Here is a 24767-nt window from a genome sequence, read left to right on the forward strand (position 1 = left end):
AACCTGCATCCCCCACCACTTCTGCTCTCTTCAGCCGGGACAGGGCTCCTTATAAAGTGTCTATTTTCTTAACAAGAAAGTGAGACTGTCCAACCACATCTCTCTTTGCAGTTCCAGGGGCTTGCCACCTGTATCCTTCAGCATCTTATTAAGGAATGTTTGTGGCCTAATTATTGTTTCAGGAGAACAGTTGCAGGCAACTCCTAAAGGAGCGGTTTGGGAAATATGCTCATTCATTTTCTTAACAAAAGTATTTAGAGGACATTGATACCACCTTCATATCTGTACGCTAAATATGAAGCCAAATCCAGCAGCCAATTATCTTAGCTTAGCATAAAGAGTGGAAGCAGGGAATAACAGCTAGCCCGGCTCTGTTCAAAGGTAAAACAAAAAAAATCTGCCTGTCACAGAGATGACAAGACTCCAGGTTGTCTGTGCTCCCAGTTAAGAAATAGACCTGCATATAACCTCTACATGTCGTTTTTACACTAAGGCTGATTAAACCAATGAGATGCATGTTAATAAGTGCACTTTACAGTTGTTGGTAGGCTGATTTCTTTGTACTTTTTGGACAGAGCCAGGCTAGCTGTTTCCCCCTGCTTCAAGTATTTATGCTAAGCTTTCTCTTGAGCAATAATTAGGCTTCAAATATCTCTTTAGTAAGGTCCTGTAGGATTCAGATAGTGAGTCCCTGGAATAGCAAAGGGAGATGTTAGAGAAAATATACTCCTGTTTGAACAGGCTATTACTTTATTAAAATAGGAAATAAATCATTTTCTTTGGACCTTCTATTCATACAGAAAAAGGGGCTTTTGTCAAAGTTGTATTTTAATGTACATGTAATGACGATGTGTTATCACTCAAAAGGAGCTCTATGTGAAGATGGTGATGTGATACAAATGCAACTCATTTCAAACAAATTTACTTTATTTTTCAGGAACAAACTGTGAGACTGAGATCAATGAGTGTGATTCCAGTCCCTGTCAGCACAACGGCACATGCTCTGACTTGCTAGGACACCACAAATGCCAATGTCCTACAGGTACGTTGGGCTATTGTCAAAATTAGAGCTTTTTAATGACATTTAAGTGATATCTGTATTAGCTGTGGTAGCAGGGAGTGCTGCAGACCTTTTAAACTGCAGTGAAAATGGCCTAAGATCCTCAGCCGTCTCAGTGTACACTGAAAACCAAAGGCGATTAGCCTTTGCCAGCGGGATCCCTAGACTGTGAAATATCCTGCCTGAGGAAGTTAGGCTCGAGAAGTCAGCATGATTTAATTCATCACATCATATTTGTTACTTATAACCTGTTAACTAAAAATATTTGTTTAATTCTTGGGTTCTTTTTTATTCATATATTTTTTTTATTCATATACTGTATTTGAAATTATGTTTTACTACTTTTTAATATGTTGAAATAAAGCACTCAAATTCCTTCTATCATGAAACTACAAGTTATAAAAAAAAATAATAATAATAATAATAATAATAATAAATATATATATATATATATATAAATGCCCACCTCTCACTGATCAAAACATGCACCATTGTGCAGTGTAGAGGCATCAAGGCACAGCCAGGGTCTTTGTCACATTATTCACAGTATCAGTTTACAGCTTTGGCCTGTGATGAACAACTGAGAAAAATCACCAAGCTCTTTGCCAGAACCCAGCGATGCAACCAAATTGTGGAAATATATTAATGGGAGTTTCATAATAGCATATTGTGAAACTCCTATTAATATAATTTTCCTGTAATTGCGTATAGTGCCTGATGGGCTGAGTCTGAATTTACATTCACTAAACGTAAACTGATGGACCACTCGCGGGAGCTTTGTGTTGCTGGCAGGGCACAGTTAGTGTGTCTGGCAGTTGCTCTTGCCCATTTTACTGGAACATTTTACTGCACATACAGACCAAAGACACTGTGTGCATAGCGTCTTAGTGGCCAGATGATGTTTTTCTCACAAGAATTTTATTTTTAGCTGCTGTTCTCATCAAATGTTTTTTGGCTCTTTAGGGAAATATAACATGGATGGTAATGAAACACTGTGTTTGTTAACTCTTGTTCAATTGTTTAATTAATTAAAGGACAATACAAGTGTTAATGACACATGGGTCACAGAGTCTGTTCGCCTCAGCTGCTGAGGCAAGGCACATTAGAGTCACTATTTAAGGTGACATACAGAGGTGGCATTGTATTTTTTCATCAACTGATGAATTCTGTCAGCCGTTGAAGTGTCTAAGATGCAACTCTCCATAGTTTTAAAGATTGTGAATGATAGCTTTCATCCATCCATCCATTTCCTATGCTGCTTATCTTGCTCAGGGTTGTGAGGGGCTTGAGACTCCTCCACTGTGCATTGGGCGAGACGTACTGTAGGGCACACCCTGGAGAGGTTGCCAGTCGATCTCAGGGCTAACACACAGACAGAAAAACAAAGTCATACCTACAGGGAATTTAGAGTTTCCAGTTCACCTAACTGGCATGACTTTGAACTTAGGGAGCAAACTGAAGGAAACCCTTGCAGACACAAGGAAAACTTACAAACTCTTTTAAAGGCCAGCAGGTTTGAACACAGAACCATCTGAATCATAATGGACAAAGCAAAAATAACATAGAAACCAAAAGTGCTGGTAATGAAAAACCCAACATTACAGTACTTACGTTTTAATTGCATTTAAGCTCAATCCTACTTTAATAATGCAAGGCCTGGTTTCCAACATAATGGTGTGAGGGGTGATCCTAATGGGGATCCGTATGTCCATTCTTCGATCAGTGAATATGACCCTTTATACAACCACACTATGTGTTTTTTTCTTTTTTAACTCTCATTTTCCAATACACCATATCTGTTGTGACTGTCCCTTGTGCTTTTTGGGTGAGCATCTATGTGGAAATCTGGCTGTGATGTTGGAGGAACGACGGGGTGGGCTGATGGCTATGTCATTGGGGTTACCGAGTGGGAACCTCCCATCACAGATGTCAAGTTGAATTAGACCCACGACACCCCAGAAGGCTCAACAGTTATCATTGTGCCGCCCCCATTACACCTGCTCAGAGCAGCGATCAGGACTGTGCCTATCCACACTCTATTTTTAGGAACATACATGTTTCACAAATGTGCCTACGATGACTGTATTTTCCCTCTCAATGTTAATATCAACAGTAAGCCTAAGATGATTATACAGCGAGTAGAAAGTATTGTTTGAACACTGAGTTGACACTGATATTTGCTGTATTGCAAACATGAGATAGATATCCATACATTGCACACAAGCTGGTGCCTTTTCTTTTCAGCCAGAGCCATAAGTTTCTCTTTTCAGCAGCCTCTGAAGCTGCCTTTGCAGCCTGCAGTAATCCCTGATCATGAATCCCTAACTCCCTAAATAAACTGGTACTAGATGTGGCCACAGATCCATGGTAACGAAATTCCACAGGGCACACCCTGGCTTTCCAGCCTTGCTACTAAATCCCATCTGTTATCTCAGTAAACCTAAGCCTCTTCCGCTCATATGCCTCATCTGCTGCATCTTCTCATGGTGAAGTGAGTTTTACAATGTAAGAAAATAGTCTGTTGTGTGCCGGACCCGAGTACTAAGCAAAGTCTTAAAACATGGGTGGAATTATAAGTTGCAGGTCACTTTCTTTTTTCCAAGCCCTACCTGCCACTGAATATATTACCAACTCAATACTGCATGTTACATGGGCAAAGTCAAACTACTGCACAGTTCTCACTATTCTTAAGCGTACATAATTCATGGTTTTGCCAAATGTATCATCTTTTGGATCAAATCAGACATTATTTCCAATTACACCACCTCAATGATGGATTTCCTTTAGGGATAAGACATTGTCTCTGCTGTTTTACTAACCAACCATTTTTTTTGTCACCCACCAATCTGATAATGGTTACAGATGAGTATTCAAATTAAAAGAGCAAGAAAAAGAGGGATTAGATGAAAAATCAGAGGGGAAAAGAAGCACAATATGAAAGTTAGCATATTCAAACTCAAAAATTAAATTGAGACTCAAGTTAAGTACAAAGTCAGGGAGGCACTGTGGCACATCAGATACCCTTCAATATAGTGCCAATCCTCCAGTCAATGCAAAATTGGTCCAATTCTGGTCTTTTATTAGGAGATATATGTTTGGTTCGGTTTGTTTGTTTGTTTGTTTTATAGGAGGGTTATGGCAAAACTACTGGCCCAATTTCCATTAAACTTGGTGTTAGGGTGTAGCGTGGGCCAAGAAATAACCCATTTAATTTGGGGACAGATCTGAATCACAGGGCGAGATTGCGAGATTTGGCATGGCCCTGACAGAGGTCTGGATTATCTGAGTGCCCTTCTAGTTAGATATATAGAAGAGCTGACCTGATACAGTGACATTAATTACCTCCGCCAAGGAGCTCGGCTTGTCCCTTTGTTTGTTGGTTTGTTTTTCTGTCAGCAGGATTACTGAAAAACTCATTGTCCAATTTTCATGAAACCTGGTGGAAGGGTGTAGCATGGGCCAAGGAAGAACCCATTACATATTGGAGCGGATCCGAATCTCGGGCCGGATAGACAAATTATTTTTCACTTTCGTTAACGTTGCGAGAAAGGCCGTTTGTGCTCCATGAATGTAGTGTTGGAAAAATGAGTTCCCGACTGGGAAAATGTACACTGCACTAACAGTGTGAGCGCTCTCCGAGAGCCTTTCTAGTTATATATATATATAAAAGAGATGACCTAGTACAGTGACAATAATTGGAGATGGGTTTGCAGCAGATCTGGTCAAGTATTGCATCAGTTACATTAACTATATTAAATCTTTTCTTTCAGGTTTTCTGGGAAAGAATTGTGAAGTTGACATAGATGCTTGTGCTCTACCCAACGACGCATGTCCACCAAAGACACAGTGTTTGGATCTCCCAGATGGCCTTAAATATACCTGCCGTGTACCCTGCCCTAAAAACCTTCAAGTGGGTAAAAAACATTCTAATATTTATCCTCATCTGCGGTTCTGTTAAGTATTCCCCTTCAGTCCTTTAAATGTTTAAAGAGCTCCCAGTCTTCTGTTTATTTGTCTTGAAGCACTTTCTATGTATTCTCTACAACAGTACAAACGCATTATCACAACAACAGGGAACCATAACAAGCTAATTAATGAGGATGTTTTATGTAATTTTTTCCCATTTTTTATTTAGTTGCGCTTCAACAATCATTTTCGTCAAATAAGAACACAGAACTCGCATAGAACTCACCAGAACAATCTCATTGATATCTAGTCGGGGTAGTGGTGCATTATGAATGCATTTCCAAATGAGAAGTGTGACACTGTGGCAAAAAAACGTAACTTAATCAAACCAAATACAAATACAGAAAGCACATCTTCTATGGGGTTGGGTTTTATGGGCACTTTAACTTTTTATATGTAAAGTAAGAAAGTATATGCCCAGTTATTTATAGTAACCTGGAAAATGTCTTCAGACTGTCACCACAAACTGAAATTTTAACATCGAGGACTAAAGTGAGAAGGTATCAAATATTGAATAAGTATCTTATTTATAAATTGTGGGATAATCCTTTGTTATACACAGGGATAAAAATAAGCACAAGTCTCACAGGAAGATTGACAACAAATGCGATAATCCATAAACACAGCAATCAGCTGGTGCAGAAGCTGTACAGCATGTCGGAATACCCTGGAAGAAAGCTCGATTAGACTAATGAGGGAGTTCACTGCTTTCTTGTGACTTTTATTGATACATTTGGAATTTTGCTGTGTATAGTTAAGTAATATTTTTTGACCTATGGTCTGACTGTAAATACAAAAACACCTGGTTAGTGGCTATAGTGTTGAACTATATATATATATATATATATATATATATATAAAAATCAGTGAAGCACATTTTGTTTGTTCTTTGTTTTTATTTTAAATGTGGTTGCACATCCTCCAGATTTTTAAGCATTCATTGTGGAAGAAGACAAAGCTGGAATTGCGTGATTGTTCAGTTTTTGCTTTTGGCATGCAGGAGAAGAGCACATTTACAGGATTACCTGATGTGAATGAGTGCCACTAAAGATTTTCAATGTCTGTGTTTTTGAAAGTGCAGGTTTTTTTTTTTTTTTAGATGAATCAACCCTCCGGGTTTAAAAAAAAAAAAAAAAAGCGATCAAGCCTGAACAGAAGAGCTTTTTCAGATGACAGATGGAGATGATCACTCACTGTGGAGAAAGCCTTGTGTTGGCCGCCTTACAGAAATGCCATGATGTCTGCATTATACACCTTCCCACAAGCCAGCTCTTCCTCAGCCCCTTTGTTTCCCTACTACTCTATAGACACATGTACCAGCTAGCAGGCATATCTGTTTAGTTACAGAGAACTCTTGGGAGGTTTAGCCCTCAATGACCATTGATCTTGTCTTGTAAGACACGATGTAGATGCTACGTGGAATACTGAGTGAACCCAGTTATAGAGCATGGATCAGTATTCATGAGTGTGTCATGTGGCTATAATGAAGCTCATTTTCAGGCAGCCAGGAGCAAGAAATGACCAGTGGTTGAATTGTAAAATGATGGTTATATTTTTGACCAGAATGTGCTTAATCCAATCTAAAATATTACTATACAAGATGAAGCGATTCCATTTTTGCACATGAAGCAACCTATTTCATGCCATGTGTATCTAACAGCTCTGTCTTCTATCAACAGCCATGTGCCAATGGAGGACACTGTGTGTTCAATGATGCCAGTAGCTACACTTGTATCTGTACACCTGGTTGGTCTGGTCAGAACTGCCATATAAATGTCAATGATTGTGTTCAACATTGGTGTCAAAATGGAGCAACTTGTGTGGATGAGATTGATGGTTACAGGTGAGTGTTCAAATCTTGATTGCCCTCGGGCAATTCAGCCTCCAGAATGTCAATGATTGTAAAACCCGTGACATTTATTGTTCTCTTCCTTCAGGGTTGAAAGAATTCCTCTACCTCTATACAGTATTAAGAAATTCTCTTTAATCTGTTGCTAGCTGCCTTTGTCCCAGAGGATACACAGGAGTCTACTGTGAAGAGGACATTGATTACTGTGTTGGCCATTGCTGCTCTGAACATGGTGTTTGCCTGGACCAGCAGCATAACTTTACGTGCCGTTGCATGCCTGGATTTGAAGGCTTGCTCTGTGAACTGGAAACAAATGAGTGCAACGGCTTCCCCTGCGCAAGCGGTGCCACCTGTGTGGACCTAATCAGTGATTATCGGTGCCACTGTCCCCCAGGGTTTGAGGGTATGAGACCATCCGATGTGAATGTGAGCCTATTTGCAGCCATTAGTATAGCCAGCCACAGGAATATCAGCTTTTAGAGCAGGCTTTAGTGTTTGAATGTTAAGATGTTAGAGACAGAAATACGCTGCATTTACATCATCAGATTTTGCTCATGATTATTGCACATTATGTCCAGTTTTCACATTGGAATTTTAAATGTATCAGTGGTCAGGGCACATTGTCAGGTTGAGTCAAATACTGTAAGATGAAAGTAGATGGAAATTTGGAATTATGATACATAGAAATTATTAAAATTCAGACATACAGTATACTGTATCAGTGGTGTGAATAAAAAACAGTTTCTTAATCACTTTTTGATAGCATTGGAAAGGCAATTTCCTTGTGTAAATCATCATGCATTAGAATGAGATTTATAGTGACATAAAAACCTTGTGTTTGCTCCATTTCAGTGCAGTAATGAATAGAAGAAATACGGTTCACTCGTATTACTGAGTTATTTAGAACTTAACCACTAGCTTGTAGCTAGAAGGTATACGTTCATTCATCACTGTTAAGAAAAATATTTTTATGATGTTTATATAACATCTGTTTCATGTTTACCTGATGTTTTTAGGGCAAGAAGGACTCAGTTAAAGTTACCTGTTAAAATGAATGTCGTGTTTATGTTAAAACATGCAGATCACATACTGTAGGAATATCCCTTCTTATATTATTTTATTATGCAAAAATCAAATATGTAAGAAAAATAAGTTGGCGTTAGATAATGCTCATTTAAACAGTCCTCTCTTAGACATTTGGCATAATGTTAGCAATCCTGGCCATGTGTGGTGAAAATATCTAAATTGTACAATATATTTAGGCTGGAGGTACAGTCAGTAGCTACCTTAATTGTATGATTATCTTACAGTACATGATTAACAGAGCACTTGCCAGTGTATGGGGTCGTGATAGCAAAAGTACAATTACCTTTGGTGTATACAGCAGTGCAGATAGAAGAGCAGTGTCTCAGGATGTCGGGCTGTTAGTTCTCTATGAGCTCTCCGGCTCATAGAGAACTAAGAGGTCTGAAATATCGCCATAGGCCAGGCCTAGTGGAGCATTAAATTTGTCAGTAAATTCTCAAATCAATTCTGTGTCTTATTCTTGCCCAGAGGATAATAAAATTGAGCTTAAACCATGTCTGCATACATACAAGCTGCAACATGCTGAACACATAACCATTCAATCACATTTTGAGCCAGTAGAATCAGAAGCAATCAGCTGCCTCATGAAATAGAATCCCGTTACCAATAAACCAGGTGCCGCTCATTGTTGTAAAAATTCACAGATATGTGTACTGCATATGTTCTGAATGTGTTTAGAATTATTATTCACATACAAGAGCTTCACACCTTTGACAGGAAATGTCAACAGTAACAACAAAATGTATCAGTAGAAACATATTTTAAACTGTAGTCCCTGTGACATTAAATAGAGTTTATTTGTTTCTCTCCTTGTCCTGCAGGAAGGACCTGCTCTGAGAATGTAAATGATTGCTGGTCGCAGCCTTGTCTAAATGGAGGCTCGTGCATGGATCTGATAAATGACTACATTTGTCATTGTCCTATTGGTAAGTACCAACTACTTGTGTATTATTGAGCATGTTTACAAAAATATCATGCTATTAATTTTCTGTAAACTGTACCTTGGGAATACATAAGACGTTTATTTCTCAGGCATTAACATACAGACTTGTTTGTTTACTTAGATCATTTCAATTTCTGCTCAGGATATGCTTCCAAAGATAGCAAAGACAGAAATAATCAGGTGCATACAGTAGATTTGAATGCAGGCTAGAAACCAGTTAAAATAAGCATTACAAAAAAGCTCTACACTAACCAAATACAAATAATAACTCTGTATTATGGGTTAAAGTTTGAAAACAAAGATATTCATTTTTTATTTTTAGAATCAAGGTTAAAATTGTAGCAAGTAGACCTGTAAAGAAAACTATAGTTTTATATCTTTCTAAGCATTAATGCATGTAAACAGAACGTCCCTAATTAGACTGAGATTTAGTTTTCGGCATTGTCCTTTAATCAAGTAACATTGTGTGTTACACATTTGTATATGTTAAGACATTTTCAAAACCCATGTTCCAGAAAGACTCTATAATCAGTCCATAATAGAGGGAGGTGTTGCATTCCTTAGTGTGCGGCTGATTTTACTATGCCCTCTGGTAATAAAATACTTAATCACTACTTGATTGCACAAAGCAGAATGCCACAGTCCAATGTCACATTCAATAGTAAACAGTCACAATACAAAGAACAGGATTTACAGAAAAATATTTGACAAATAAAATCCACAAAACATAGGTGTTGACCTGATACAAAATACACTCCGGGCAACGGTCTGTTTTGATAAATTATTTTCTCAGTATATTCCACAAAGGCAGAATAACTGCACAGGTTTTGTTGGATATTTAGTATTCTTTTGAAAGTCTAGCCTCAGACTTAAGTTGTTTGAATATGATGCAGTGAAACAATATCACTGCTGTTTTGTTGTCATTGTGCCTCTTGTTTTAGTTCTCTGTGCCTTTCCCTCATCCAAATATCCCTCTATTTTACTGTGTCATAAATCAACACAAATGTGGGTGAAGTCATTAAAACATTTACTGCCTTGAAACATGCACAGCACCTGTTACATGGTGTGTGTTTTATGACATTATGGACACAGCAAATGCATCACTGTAAATAATCTGCTCTTATTATTTTTTCTGCCCGTTGCTCAAATTAGATTTGGGCAAAAACAGAACACCAATGTGTCAGTAGAGCTTCCATTATTGTTTTGATTTCATTGAAAGATTTATAGACAGGTGTTTCTGATCACTTTATCTTTTCAGAAATTGAATTAGATAAATGGTCTGTCAGGTTTGCTTGCTTCTCTCTACAAAAACACACATAAGGAAAGAAAGACTATCACTATTTACCACTCCTGCCACAGTTTCCTGTTTGCAACTACATTACAGTATCTCTGTGTTCAGTTGTACTGTGTTTATTGCAGCATTTTTTGTATAATATTATATATTTTGTAAATAAAACCAGAAAGCTCTCAGGGATACTTCAGTCAGGGTTGCACAGTCCTTTAAGTTTGTTGTTTTGGTGACAGAAAATACAGTTGTTTAATCTGCACCTGGCTCTCAAAACACACATAACAATTGGCAATGCCAATCATCTAATGACAGCCATGGTTTTTGGAGAAGTCTAAATCTTATCACTGAGTCAGTCTCGTAACTATGAAGTCAGAACAATTTAAATGTATCAAGTTGCTGTTGTTGTGCCACTTACCGCGATCAAATTTTGCAGCATGTGTCATTTAAACTTGGTTAAAACTGCAGAACACATTCAGCAACATTTATTCAAGTCTACAGGTACAGGAAGTTTAGAACCAATAGCAGTTGGCATAACATTGTCACCTGACTTTGGCACATCCATTTAATTTATGTACCAAACTTATTAAAGATAAGATGAAATTTAGGAGGAATAGTTTGAAACAGTTTAGCATAAATTAGATGCTCATTTGTCTTAAACCGATTAATCCATAACTTTCATTTGTAACTTAAATTACTTAACAAATGTACCTTCTTTTTTTTTTAACCCAAACCAATATCGTTTCCTATATGTAACCATACATAACTTAAACATAAGTAGTTTTGTTGACTAAACCTAACCAAGTAGTTTTGTTTCATTTCACAATGTTAACCACGTTTAAAATGGCAACCATTTTACAATGTGCACCAGTCAGGGTTGAACCGCTTCTCATTTTATTTATTAAACTCACTTAGAAGTAACAACTGTATTTGGTGATTTCTATCTACGAACAGGATTTTCAGTTTTTCAGCTCAGTGAAGCAACCAGTACGTTGTTGATGATGAGAGATGACTTAAATATGCTGATGACCAGCAGTTCTCTGGGCCAAGGAATAGTTATGACCCATGGCTGTTATCATTAACCACTGAACATTGGTACATAAGGACTTGGCTTTAATGTATTCAACAATACATCACAGTATGTCTTGTTACTACTGTACATTTTGAGATAAAGTGAAAAACAGCTTCACTTTCTGCCTTTGTTTCTGCAGCAGAGTTGGGCTGAGCCACTAGTAGCTGTCAGATAGAACAGGGAGTCCCATTTGGAGATGGTGACACTGTAAATGTGACATTCCTTCATGCAACATTAACCTTGGAGTGAATTGCATGCACAATTGGTTATTAAACACTTCTGAAACACTCTGTTGGAGGCAATAGCTGTCCATTAACTAGTCAAGGCAATACATAATATAATGAGAAAAGGGTAGTTGGAAGGTCATCAAACATCTAGATAGATGTGTTGATGTAAAGTCTGCAGCTCTGGAAAGATATTACAATGTAAAGAAACTGGAGACAGGAAGTACATAGTCTAATATACCCACTGTCCTGTTCAAGTCTTGATTAGGAAGTGATGTTTGAAATATTCTGTCCTTTGTCCGTGAGTAAGAACTACTTTGCAGACACCCACTGCACTCAGATTAATGCAACAGGGGTTATGGGCACATTCATCCTGTTTAGAGGCTTCTGGGTTAAAGAGGGTTTTGGTTAGCATGACAAAAAGAAATGTCCGTGACTCCATAAAGTGAATCTCCCAGCCTTTGTGAATGTAACAATTAAATGCAAATGTGTTGATCCACATGACCTAATAGGCATAGGTTGAACAGTGTGATGTCAGTGAAAAAACACAGTAATCTATTTTAGGATTATCCCTTTAAGTCATTTTTATTCGTACAAACATGTAATGAGTTTCGGTCACACTGTCTGTCTGTGCTTTATTTACAACAATAGATATTGACATGGGTATCTATCAGTGACATGCAGACGTGCATTTGGTGGGGCAGATAAATGTGATACAGATCAGTTTGGTCGGGAGGGCCTCTGTCAATGATTCACTCAATTAGCATACTTCATAGCAGGTAGATTGCAAGGGCAAGAATCAATACCCACATTAATGCGCTAAAGAAAAGATGTCTAAACCTAATAAAACATACAGCCACATAAATATGTGTTCCGTAATATGTGTTACTGTTGTTTTAAGAATTCAGTCCTCCTTGCTTATTTTCTAAGGTTTGGCTGAGTTTCCCTTCTCCATTGTTAACTCAATTTTCATTGCAGGGTTCAAGGGGAAAGATTGCTCTGTGGATATTGACCTTTGCTCATTTGGACTATGCAGTGAACATACATTAATATGCGCTGAGACCAAGGATGGACAGAATGTCTCTTGCACTTGTGAAAGAGGTGAGGAAGACCTTTAACGGGTGTTATATTTGTCATGCAGGTATATTGATAACCGCTTCAAGGTCTCTTTACTAAAAGGAGTATGTAGGGTTAGCACCATTTGCACTTTTGCATTGCCGTATTGTATATGTTTACAATCCTCATAGAGCTGTTTGTTTACACATGTGTATACATGTGTATACATGTGTATATGTATATGTACATTTTTTATATACAAATTTATATCTGCACATAATTAAAAAATGTTAATGTTTAGCTTTATTGTCCTTGTTTTTATCTGTATGTCTCTTTTTGTGTATGTGCTTTGAGAGCAACAAAGCCGGAGTCAAATTTCTTGTGTGTTCACACTTATTTGGCCATTAAAGCTGATTCGGATTCTAAAAAGTAAATTATAATTTTTTTTTTTTATCAGATCAAGACTACATAAGAATCCTTATCATGTGCTAGACCATGTATCGAAAGAATACCCCCCAACTGGTACATAACATTTTGACACCTTCATAACCACCTGATTAATCTCATACTGATTCACGCAGGTTAATTTGACAGCTCCTGCAGAAAAAAACTATTTTGTTTGTGTGTCAGTCAAGTCCCACTGATTCCCCTCCATGAGGATGACAGTGTTATCACAGCAGTCGCTTCCAGCGGTGACAGGGATAACACAGGAGTAAGAGGAAGAGGCTTGACCTGTTAGATACTCTGAGGCTTGCTAGGGGTAATCAGGCTTCATACTCTAGCAAGTCAAGGATATATATGCAGTAAGTGACAGAGTGCCAGTATAGTACTGTGTCTACATGCACAGGAAACCATGCAGCTTATTTCTGGATACAGTTATGGTACTTGAAATGCATCTTTTTTTTCTTCTGCCAAACCAATGGTAATTCAGTCGACGCTACTCCACACCAGCTCTGCTATACCTTTTCAAATGAATGGCTATTACATAGAAGTTCATGTAACCCAATCAATAACCCTAACTTCATTACTCCTGTTGCACTTATGCTCGGCAGATGTCAAAGTGAAGGATTGTGAGTGATTTCTTATGTAAATGAAAGCAACCTGCGGCGAGCTGCTCTCCCCAGATCACTTCTCAAGGGCAAACTGCGAGTTGCTGTCTTGTTTCGACGTTTCAGGTCGGCAGTCTTGGCATGCGTATTATCTAATGCTTGCCAACCTAATGTGTTGCAAAACATGTTACTCATACCCTCCCTTGCTATACTGCATATCCCATACTGTCAACCTTTTGACCTAGTAGTAGTTATTACTCACACTAAATCACATCCTTGAACTAAGAATGTTTGATGAACTCATTTTGCTTGTATGATTTTGCGTTTGTATCAATTGTGCAAAAAGATGAAAAACAGTGCTAACTTGTTATGAAGGTTGCTGGGGAAATTCTTTACAGATTTCTATTTGATTAAACTCTCTTGAAGTGCAGACTTTGCAGGGCAATAATTGTGATTTTCCGACCATAAAACTGTTTTTGACAGCAGTATCTTTTTGTTTTACATTAGCATTTATTTCAAAGGAACAACTTTGCAGTGCAAGGCTTATTTTTGCCATGAATTTATTTGAGCTTCAAAAGCTGTTGTTTCATCAAAAGCCCCACTATAGCATGAGACATTTTTTTGTCATACCACAGGTTTAAGCAGCAGTTGCTTTTAAGCAATGCAGCAGTTGCTTTTGTTTGGCTGTTGTTCTTGTTTTTATATAACCCTACAGTATTGTTTTGAAAGGAAAACTGCTTATTCTGACTGTTCTTTTTATGTTCATTTTTTCCCCACATTCCTAATTGTGAAGAGCATTTTAGGAGCCGTATGCTCCGTTTAATCCTTGGCTGACTGTGTGAAACATTGCAAACACGTAACAAATACTCTATGGTAGATAAGTGTGAGGTTAACATACAAAAAAGCCTGTGTAGCACCAGCAATGATGTGCCCTAAACACTGACATGTTTCTTCTCTTTAATGGCGTGTGTGTGTGTGTGTGTGTGTGTGTGATTGAATTTACACATGTGCTCCGATGCGTGTTATTTGTTTCAATGTGGTTCCCTTTGTGTATAGATTGACTTTGATCTTAAAAATCACTGGATTTGGCTTGTTTAATGTAATACATCAGAAGGGCAGTGACTGGCTCTTATTAAACATGATTAAATGATTCAGTGAGCTGAGTCTGCATGTGCCCAGCAAGCTCTTTGAATCAATACAGGCTTTGAAAACCAGCTTTTGTTTGTGAAAACAAAGTCATGCTGATCCTAATTGGCTGAGGAATGAAACCAGGCAAAAAGGATTCCAATTACAGCGTTTTGTTTTGTTTTTTACATATGCTGCAGGGTTTGGAGGGTCATTTTGTGAAGTAAATCTCAATGAGTGCGAGTCAGAGCCTTGCCAGAATGGTGGTATTTGTGTGGACGGCATTGACCTGTATCAATGCTTCTGCTCAGAGGGTAAGTTGCAATGCAGTTAGATCCCCCAGTAGTCGAAACAATATGATAATGTGGCTAATTCAAACTTTGTTGGTGTGCAACCAACCAGTTTTAGTCCTTAAGTTATATGACCCTGACTTAAATAATAATAATAAAAAAAACGATTCAGAAACACTTTAACACTCATTCTTTCTCCATTTTATTGTTTGGCGGTGTATTTCTTATTTCTTTGGATAATTTGGATAACTCGACAAAGGGAGATGAAAAGTTAGAGAAGAGTTATTTCCACTACAGCTAAAGCTCAAAAATACAAGCAAGGCTGTTTTCCATTTGGTGCTGATGGTCAACAACCATGCAAGGAAAAACCCATTTTATAAAAGAATCTAGGAAACAAATGCAGACACAACTCATTTCACTTTTCGTAACTAGATATATAAATCCCAGATAAACTAAATAATCTGTACAAACCATCTCCTTTTGCAGTTTACTTTCAGATTTTGAGCACTGGTATCAATTTCCATTTCTCTGATGGGACCAATATTTACAGTAAAAATTATCAGGGTAGCCTAATTTGTCTCATGAATCCAGTCCACACTCTCAAATGGTTTAAAGAAGTAAAGAGAAAAAATAGGGCCAGTTGCCTAATTATGAGTTTACTCATATCCATTTAATTTTTTTGTAATCAAAAAGAAATATCTTGCCTCTCAGATCTTTATAATGGACAATGTTTCTAATCATTTCAGCAGTTACAGTAGAAATGTGACCTTCCTTGAACTAGTTACTTTAACATTATCAATTCAAGAACCCATTAATGCAGAAAATGGATTTGCCCCCTGCAAAAAAATCTCCAACAATCAGAAAACGCAACATTCAACATTAGCAAATCGTTGCTACCAACTGAAGAAACTAGTATGTCTTTCACATTACATTTCTTACAGACTATTTCTTATCTGCAGACTCAGTTTACTGCAGTATGTCCTGAAAAGGACTTCGATAACGACCTTCATGCACATGGGGAATGTACAAGGATTCAACCATTTTTGCACAACTGGAAGAATTTCTTATTCCTCATCTTTTTTCGCCCAACACCATGCCCTCGATGTGACAACAACATAAGGTTGATCTTAATACCTGTCCATGTGCCATAGAGGGTTGAGAGTTACCATAGTTTGTCCATTTTGCTGATTAGCACACTGTGAGCCAAGGAGCAGGAACTAATCAGTGAACTCAGTTGTTGGAGTGTTTGCTTGGAATGAAAACCTGTTTACTCTCAACAAGAGGTTGTTTTTTTTAGCATATGGTGTTGATTGCTACCTTTATTCATGATGATTTTCAATTACACTTTTCCTCATGTTTCCTGGCTTTCAGTTCAATACCCATAAGGTTAACAAATATTTGCTTTAAATTTCTCCTATCACATGAAATCATTCCATCAGAAATTGTCGCTTGCATCATTAGAGTAAGAAGGAATAAATCTCAGCTATTTTTCCAATCATTTTTGGTCCAGCTGACATCTTACCTGTGAGACATACCTCTGATTAAACCTTGATTGCGGGTGAAGCCTGTTATGCATTTTTAATGAAGTCAGGATAATTGTCAAATTTTATGACATGGAGAGAGGTGGAAATTGGTTCCATGGTCAGTTTGAGAAATGATGAGAATTTGACCTGCACCGATGCTGCTGATAGCCAAGCATTAGTCATGGGCCTCCTGTAGCTGCAATGTGTGACAGTGCTAATGATAGTCATTTTATAGCGTGACCATGCAGTGGAATATATTTATGGGGGACTTAAATGTCAGAAATTGGCAGCACTCACTTTTACTTCATGACTTTTACTTTTTTATTTTTAAAATATCAAATATGCTGATATAACTTAGAATTAATCGCTAGAAAAAATGTCACACAGTATGACAAAATATAATTTATTTCCTCAAATACAGACTGGTGCAGTCTACTCTCCAAATTATGTACTTGTTTACTTGTGAGGAGCTTCCACTAGTCATGTAAATTTTCACAACAGCAATAAATAGCTTTTGGGTGAAATTTGATACTAATTAATAACTTTTCAGGTCTGGTGTTTACTGATATAAACTGGTGAGATTTCTCTTCCTTTCTCCTTCTTCCAGGGTTTGGGGGATTGAACTGTGAAATCAACTATGATGAATGTGTCCATGGGTACTGCGTCAATAATTCCACATGTATTGACCTGGTTGCAGACTATGAGTGCATCTGTCCTTCGGGCTTTGCTGGTGAGTTATCTGTGTCATCATTTTCATAGGCTATGTCATATTTTCATTTAGGCTTTAATGAATATAGTGCAGATTGATGACTCTTCAATAGTGATAGCCATCAAAGTGGTCCCATTGTCCAATGTAAGAGCTCATTCACCATTTTCCCAACGACTGCAGCTGATTGAGTATAAATATATCTTTGTATCTCCTGAATATCTAAAGATGGTATTGCTTACAAAATCTATAAAATGTGCTATTTCCCTTACATTATTACTGATTCATGTTGACAAAATGCTAAGCTGTACATTATTAACACGTGCTCATTTTGTCTCCAGTTTGATATTTGGTGTTGTATGAATAGATACTTCATGCCCATATGTTTGTTGAGCAGTAGTAGCAAGGGAGTTTTATTCATATGTTTGTACAGTGACACTATAAGCAAGCAGAAAACTAGACTAAATAAATTGTGTGTGCCTTTGGCTGTGGGAAGAAACTGCAATAGTACAAAGATATGGCAGTTATACTGTAGTATCACCACTACTGGCTCCATTACCCAACACATGCATACCTCACATCAAGCTACTTCATCACGTTCATCACTTTCTGCAGTCAAACTCATTTGTAGGACAGGATATTGAGATGTGTCATTATGTTGGTGATGTGCTCTTTGTTTTTGTGTGTGTTTGTTTTTATAGCGCTCAATTAACAATCTTTATTTACCACTCAGGTAAAAATTGCTCCACATCTGTCTCTGCATGTGCATCAGATGTTGAGTTCTGCAGAAATGGAGGAACCTGCTCGTACAACTCAGCTGGGGAAGTGCAATGTATTTGCCCTCCAGGTATTGAAGCATGTTTTAAACAGTCAATTGGTAATGAATTTGTTAAGCTAAATTTTTGTTTTGATATATACTTGTCATTTGCTCTTTAGTCAATACTATAGTAATACCATGTAGAAATGTAGACATGCAACAGTGTGCTGAGTAAAAAATACTAAGCTGTGGCCGGGTTAGCTCAGTTGGTAGAGCAGGCGCACATATATAGAGGTGTATGCCTCGACGCAGAAGGTCCAGGGTTCGAGTCCGACCTGTGACGATTTTGCCCCTCTCTCTCCCCTTTCATATCTAGCTGTTCTTTCCATTAAAGGCTGAAATGCCCCCAAATATAAAAAAAAAAAATACTAAGCTATATAATCATTATTGCCACAGTGTGTCATTGTGCTCTTCTTGGTTTATTCTGCATAAATCCCTCTCTTTTAAATCCAGGCCCTAATGCATGTAACAGATATATTAGTGTTGTTGATTACTGTGCCTTTACCAAAACAGCTTTTACCTCTTAGTGAATACCATTAGAAAGCACATGTACAAATCCACAAATTAGTTTCAATTGGTTAAAAAAACACGACAAAAATCACAGTTTTTGTCCTCTGTAGGTTGTGTACTGTTGCTGAAATCCCTCCTTAGTTTTAGTGCTTTTGGCCCTGGCTGGATAGAAAATTTAAATCAGCAAGGAGGAAAAACACTGGCAATGACAGCACGTGAAATCACAATCCATGATGTCTGCCAGACGTGGGAAGTCAGGAGGATACTGTACACAGCACAGCACACATCAATCACTGCTTTGATCCCACCTCTTACAGGGTACCATGGCAATGAATGCTCCTCATCTGTGAACCAATGTGTGTCAAATCCTTGCGACCCTGAGGGGACTCTCCTCTGTGAAGAGCTGGCAAATACTTATAGATGTGTGTGTCAACGAGGCTACTCTGGGCCGCACTGCAAAACACCTATAAACCACTGTGTTGATGGCCTGTGTCAACATGGTTCAGCATGTGTGGATCATTCAAGAGGGTTCAAGTGTGATTGTTTACCAGGTAGGTTTACCATCCAGCAGCGGCTTGTTTCAAATGGAGGCAATTCCTCGAATGAATCGTGTATAGCAGACTCACTTGTGGTTTGATGTTTGCGCTTGTTCAGCTTCCCTCTCTGTGGGAGTCTAATCTCTTTGGCCTTAAGCAACAACATGTCATATCCTTATGAAATGTGTAAGTCAGGGCTGAGTTCATCAGGTTGTGAGCTGACTTCAAAGCGGTGAGGATGCTTGGAATGTATGTTTGCCCATTTAGGATCCGAAAGTCTTCTGCTGGTATTTTATCAAAGGAATTGTTTACATCAAAGGAATATACTGTAATTAGAGCATATTACACATAATATTTATGAGGTAATAACTAGATTGTGTCAGTTCAAAATTGAATTGTCTATTTCAAATTAGTTATTGTGATTACATTTCATTGCAGTAATTCATTTATAATTATTAGGTAGAGGTTATTAAGGTAATTATAGCTAAGTATAAATAAATAACAGCATTCACATACAGTAGTAAATACTTGCCTGTTAGTGTACCTGTTAAATGTTTTTAATGGAAACATATACAAACAAATTTGATCATTTTACTTATTAAAACATTATTTTATATTACAAATTGCAGACAACGGCCATTGTGTACCCATCATTTTCCAAATTTAATAATAAGCTACTAAGGTCCTCAGCTCACAAGAAGTAAACAGAGTGTAACGCATTAAGTGTTCAGTGGCCGTTATGGCCAATAATTATTGGAAAAGGTGAATCAATAGATCAGTTATTTATATTCAGATTTAGATTGGTCTGAATATTACAAACATCCATAATTTTGCTAAAGATGGACATACATTGCATCACCTGTTACAATTACAGTAAATGTCAGATGCAGCTTTGCAATACATTTTGATTTTGTGCCTCAAGGTACACTGCTTAAAGCTTTAGTGCGTAACTTTTTTATATTAATGAACGCAGCCATTGCCATTGATGAGTTGATACAAAGCTAATTAAGACTTTCAGCTCCACAAATCTATCTCTGTATTTCTCAGTATGGCTATGTTTATAAATTGTTGTCATCCAGCGAGTTTCGCGCACAGAAAATCAAGCAAAGATAATTTCCTCTTCTGAAGAGTCCATCGTGTCTTTTTAATCATCTGTGTCCTCCTTGGCTACTTGCAACTGCGTGGAGGAGGGGTGGGGGTGGTGCGTGATCACAGAAGGCTTGTATCACGTGGATGTGCTGACAGTTTTGTTGTCAATACTTTGAATTCCTCATGGGGGAGACAGAAACTACACTATAGCTTTAAACAAAATGATGTTTAAATTCATGATTTCTTACAGAAATGCATTATTTGTTTCCTTGAAGCAAACGTGTTGGACACATTTACTTCCTCATAAAATGTTTACAAAACCAATGTTTTTAATATTATAAATCCTGCATTGTTTACGTCCATGTTTGCTTGCTAGCAGTCTTCTTCTCTGCTTTTGTGGGTATATTGCTACGTTACCGCACACATTACCGCTACCCACGGTTGGACAGTGAAAGCACATGGGTCCTTTTGCAAAAACAAATTGGTGACTCATTCACAAAAAGATTGCTCCTAGTGGTACTTACTACGGTTTTTAACAACATTATAATTGTTATCATTTACTTGTGCATTAGAAGAAAAGGAAGTAAAAAAATCAGCTAATTGAATACTGTAATTATTTTGCTCTTTAATAATAATCATAGTAGGAGTATGATCACTACTAGTGTTCTTTATTAGGTGTTGTTATTATTCATCCAACAGGCATTACTTTAAAGGATTGTCTTCTGAAATGGAGAAATCCTATAGAGTATCTTGTCCTCTCTCTACAGGTTTAACAGGCCAGTTTTGCGAGATAAACATTGCTGATTGTGGAGTAAAACCATGTGGAGCCCTGAGTATCTGTAAAGAAGCTCTCGGTGGCTACAACTGCTTCTGTGCACCTGGATTTATTGGTAAGTGAAAGCTATCTTGATGTTGTTCTGTGTGAGTTAAAGTGACATTTTATTTAAAAAAAAGCAGTGTGTCAACATGTTGTGTGCCTTTCATACTTTCTAAGGAAATAACTGCGAGATTGAAGTAAATGAATGTCTCAGCCAGCCCTGTCGAAATGGAGGCTCCTGCATTGATGAGCTCAACTCTTTCAGCTGCCAGTGTCCTCTTGGAATCACAGGTATTTTAAACACTTCTTACCGTGACTGGGTTTGTTTGACACTGCTCAAACGTTTATGTGACGAATGATGAGTGGGAGACAACTTCAGTATGACTCTTTGTGCCAGTGTGGTTATATTCATGGCTATGGGTATATATAAGAGGAAATATAGGTATTATGAATGCACTTAGACAATTTTCATGTAATGTCTGACTTAGAAATAGAACTTCGAATTCAGCCAAAATAGATATTCAAACGGAAACCTGTGGGTGCCTTAACCCTCAAGTGATCAGCATGGATCTTACTCAATGATGGTAAATAAGTGATTACATTAAGTGAAACATTTTATATGTATTTTGTCTATACATTTGGTTGTCACAAGAGTGGTAATAGTTAAAATGTTCATGTGTCATGTAATTTAATAAAAACTCTTTACATTTTTAATTTTGCAATGAAACTTTTCTAAGAGATAATTCCAACATCATGCATCATCATGTATGAGTGCACTTTTAAGTATGTTTATCTATATTGTGTTCTCTTGAGTGTTAACTTGTGCTATCACAGTACATGTCCATGCAGTACATGGCTGAGCATGTCTTTTACAGTCTGCTTGGTCAAGTGTTCACTTTCACAATCACTTTCTATTTCCATTCCAATCAATAGGTGTACATAAAGTATAATATAGCGTTACATACCACGGCAAACAGAACATCTTGCTTATTCTACAGTATTAACGTTGCTAAATGTGATTTTTAACTTTTAACTTCAATTCCCATATAGATCTTCTAACCTTACTCATATATTCATTATACAGTGTGATCGGTTCGATTTGAAACATGGGTGGCTCTAATCAGATTTCAGGAAAAGTGGCAAGAGCTATGCTCACAGCTGAACTGTGGATATCATATTAAAGCAACACTAGAGTATTTTTCCCGCTTCGGTCCCCCTACAGGTTGGAAGCGGAATTGTCCATTACATTACATTATGCAAGTTTGCCAGATCAGGTAGCGGATCTGTAGTTCATTCGAACAGAACTACTTTAAGTACTTATACCTTTTCATGCTTGGGGCTGGAGCTAATAATTTTCCCTCGCTTTACTTCATGTTTTATAGTCACAGCTCTTCTCCTTAAATTACAGGTGGTACTTTAAAATTACGGGGAAATAAATATATATACTATACTCTGGCTGCCACCTGCACGTTTTTAAGAATTCTATTTAAATCAATTATATTTTATTTATAGTGTCAAATCATAACAGAAGTTATCTCAGGACACTTTACAGAGGAAAAAACGTATTTCAACCGGCAGAAACCTCGAACAGAACCTGGCTGTAGGTGGGAGGTATTCTGGTTCAACCGATGTACATTGTTGGGATAAAGCCTGACATCCGGCACGTCTCCCACGCACCATAGACTCATCCCCTCTCACTAATTCCACTATCGGGCTTAGCGCTGCCCCAGGAAAGTTGTGATTGGTTTAAAGATATACAAACAAGCAAGAGAGTTTATTCTCCCTATTCCAGAATAGATAGGCGGTGTAGCCAGGCCATACTGCAGTGCTGACACAGCACAGTGGAGATAGGTCTGGCAATGCAAGACTAGGTGGGCGGCCATCTGCCTCGACCGGAGGGAAATGTATGGGAACAAACACAGATCACATTTCATTCAACCTTGACGCCTCTCAATGGAAACCTTTTATTGAAGCACAGTTACAAAGGAGCCACAGAAATCCCATCAGGGCAATATTTTTTACGTGAAGAGGGAAACGACAGTCTCTGCTCATAGTGTGTGGCATGATGTGCTTAATTGTGCAGGTATCTTAGATACTAAAATCATAAATACTTAAATGGATGATACAGTTGCTTTTAGAAAAAAACTGTTTTGTGCTCCTAAACAATATAGAATAGATTGACTTTGTTGTAGTAGTAGTAGTAGTAGTAGTAGTAGTAGTAGTAGTAGTAGTATTATGTTTCTATCTGCAAAGAAATAGTGAAGTGTTCTTAAATTAATGTGATGAGATTTATCCTTTGTGATTTGAGATTTATATTGTAAAAGCAACATCTTCAGATGCTCATCCATTCATCAACAAAACTAGCACTCCGAAGTACCACTACCAGACCCTAGATGCTGTCAGAATAAACAAAGTTATAGTAATTTTGGTTTTGCTTGACCCTAATTGTTCTTACCCACATTGTGGCTAAAATATAGTGTTTATCTTTAGGATGGTGACAGAGGAAAGGGCATGGAGTCATTAAAATCCAAAGGGTTTATACATATGGGAGCATGAACATGTTAAGCAAATTGCATTACACTATTACATTATACTTTGTGCAAGTAGCAAAAAATGGTCTAATGGTGACACTAGAGTAAAGGTCAAGGGGGTCACATAGACATTAGGAGTCATCCACTGGGGACCAATATCCACATCAAATTCTAAAAACACATTAAAAAATCTAGAGATTTATTTTTCAATTTCTTGCGTACAAAGTTGTCTATTTGAGCTGCCAAAAATGTTAAAGGTTTATTCTCATTTGAGCAGTAAATGTCATGGCCAGATGTTGCCACTAGAGTGATAGGTCTGGCAATGCAAAACTAGCACTAGAGGAACATCATGGAGCAGTAATCATCCTTTTGGAAGCATGAATGTGCGTACCCAGTTTCATGGTAATCTGGCCAGTACTCTGTGTGCCGTGATTGATTTTTGTTGCTAATGGTTCAAAGATAATCTGGGCTACATCTCTAAGAAAACCTCAGTGTCAACAATGAATTCATGCTAGCCTTTAGGCCACATCCAGGCCACATGGGAGGTGATGAGGTTATAAAACAAGCTCAATTTAGACCTTTGTAGTGTTACAAAAGCGGGACAAACAGTACACTGTAATCACATGGAATGTTGCTTTAATTCAGAGACATCTTCTCACTTTGGTATTTCACACTATATTCCAGCCTCCTCCAAAGCTTACAGCGACTTGAAATTTGTGAAATAGTGATAATGCAAAAGAAAATCATTTTACGGCTTAGTTTGTGTGCAGCTAATCTGCTTTGTATTTTCAGAGTAAACAAATTAGAAAGGAAAAACCAAGAGAATAATCTGTTTTCTATATTACATTAGCTTTTTTTCTCATTTACAATATAAATATATATAAATCAGCTACTTAGGGTATGCTGTTTGGACAGAAAGATGACAATCTCTTAGTGTTGTAACAGTACAGTTGCTTATCTGTTACAACTTGATTTAAGCCCATATTTGTTAAATATCCAAAATAAAATATCAGTGTCAAATTTAATTTTGCTAGCATAACAGTAAAATGTGTTTATTCCATGTGTTGCAAAATGCACAAGCGAAATATCAGGCTGACTTCATTTTTGTGACAACTGTCTTAAAATACTGCAACCAAGGGATTGAAACTGTCACCAATCATCAAATTTCAAATTCAACGCAAAGAGACTTTAAGTCAAATGTAACATACATTTTACTAAGTTGAGGGAAAGTGA

The 24767-nt window shown here is 37.5% G+C and overlaps 1 protein-coding gene across 3 annotated transcripts in view; it reads left to right on the forward strand.

Moving 5' to 3' along the window:
- eys (eyes shut homolog) overlaps positions 1-24767 on the forward strand; it is a 167769-nt gene that overhangs the window by 26466 nt on the left and 116536 nt on the right. For 2 of the 3 annotated variants that reach the window (XM_031303278.2, XM_035991979.1), the window contains 12 exons: positions 938-1042; positions 4831-4970; positions 6706-6869; positions 7025-7278; positions 8783-8887; positions 12464-12586; positions 14916-15029; positions 17136-17258; positions 17968-18081; positions 18879-19112; positions 20954-21076; positions 21181-21294. In XM_031303278.2, coding sequence (XP_031159138.2) covers positions 938-1042; positions 4831-4970; positions 6706-6869; positions 7025-7278; positions 8783-8887; positions 12464-12586; positions 14916-15029; positions 17136-17258; positions 17968-18081; positions 18879-19112; positions 20954-21076; positions 21181-21294 — 1713 coding nt within the window. The remainder of the gene's footprint in view (positions 1-937; positions 1043-4830; positions 4971-6705; positions 6870-7024; positions 7279-8782; positions 8888-12463; positions 12587-14915; positions 15030-17135; positions 17259-17967; positions 18082-18878; positions 19113-20953; positions 21077-21180; positions 21295-24767) is intronic. The other variant, XM_035991978.1, reaches the window with a different exon arrangement.

The sequence above is a fragment of the Sander lucioperca genome, chromosome 15, assembly GCF_008315115.2.
Source record: "Sander lucioperca isolate FBNREF2018 chromosome 15, SLUC_FBN_1.2, whole genome shotgun sequence".
NCBI classification, from domain to species: domain Eukaryota; kingdom Metazoa; phylum Chordata; class Actinopteri; order Perciformes; family Percidae; genus Sander; species Sander lucioperca.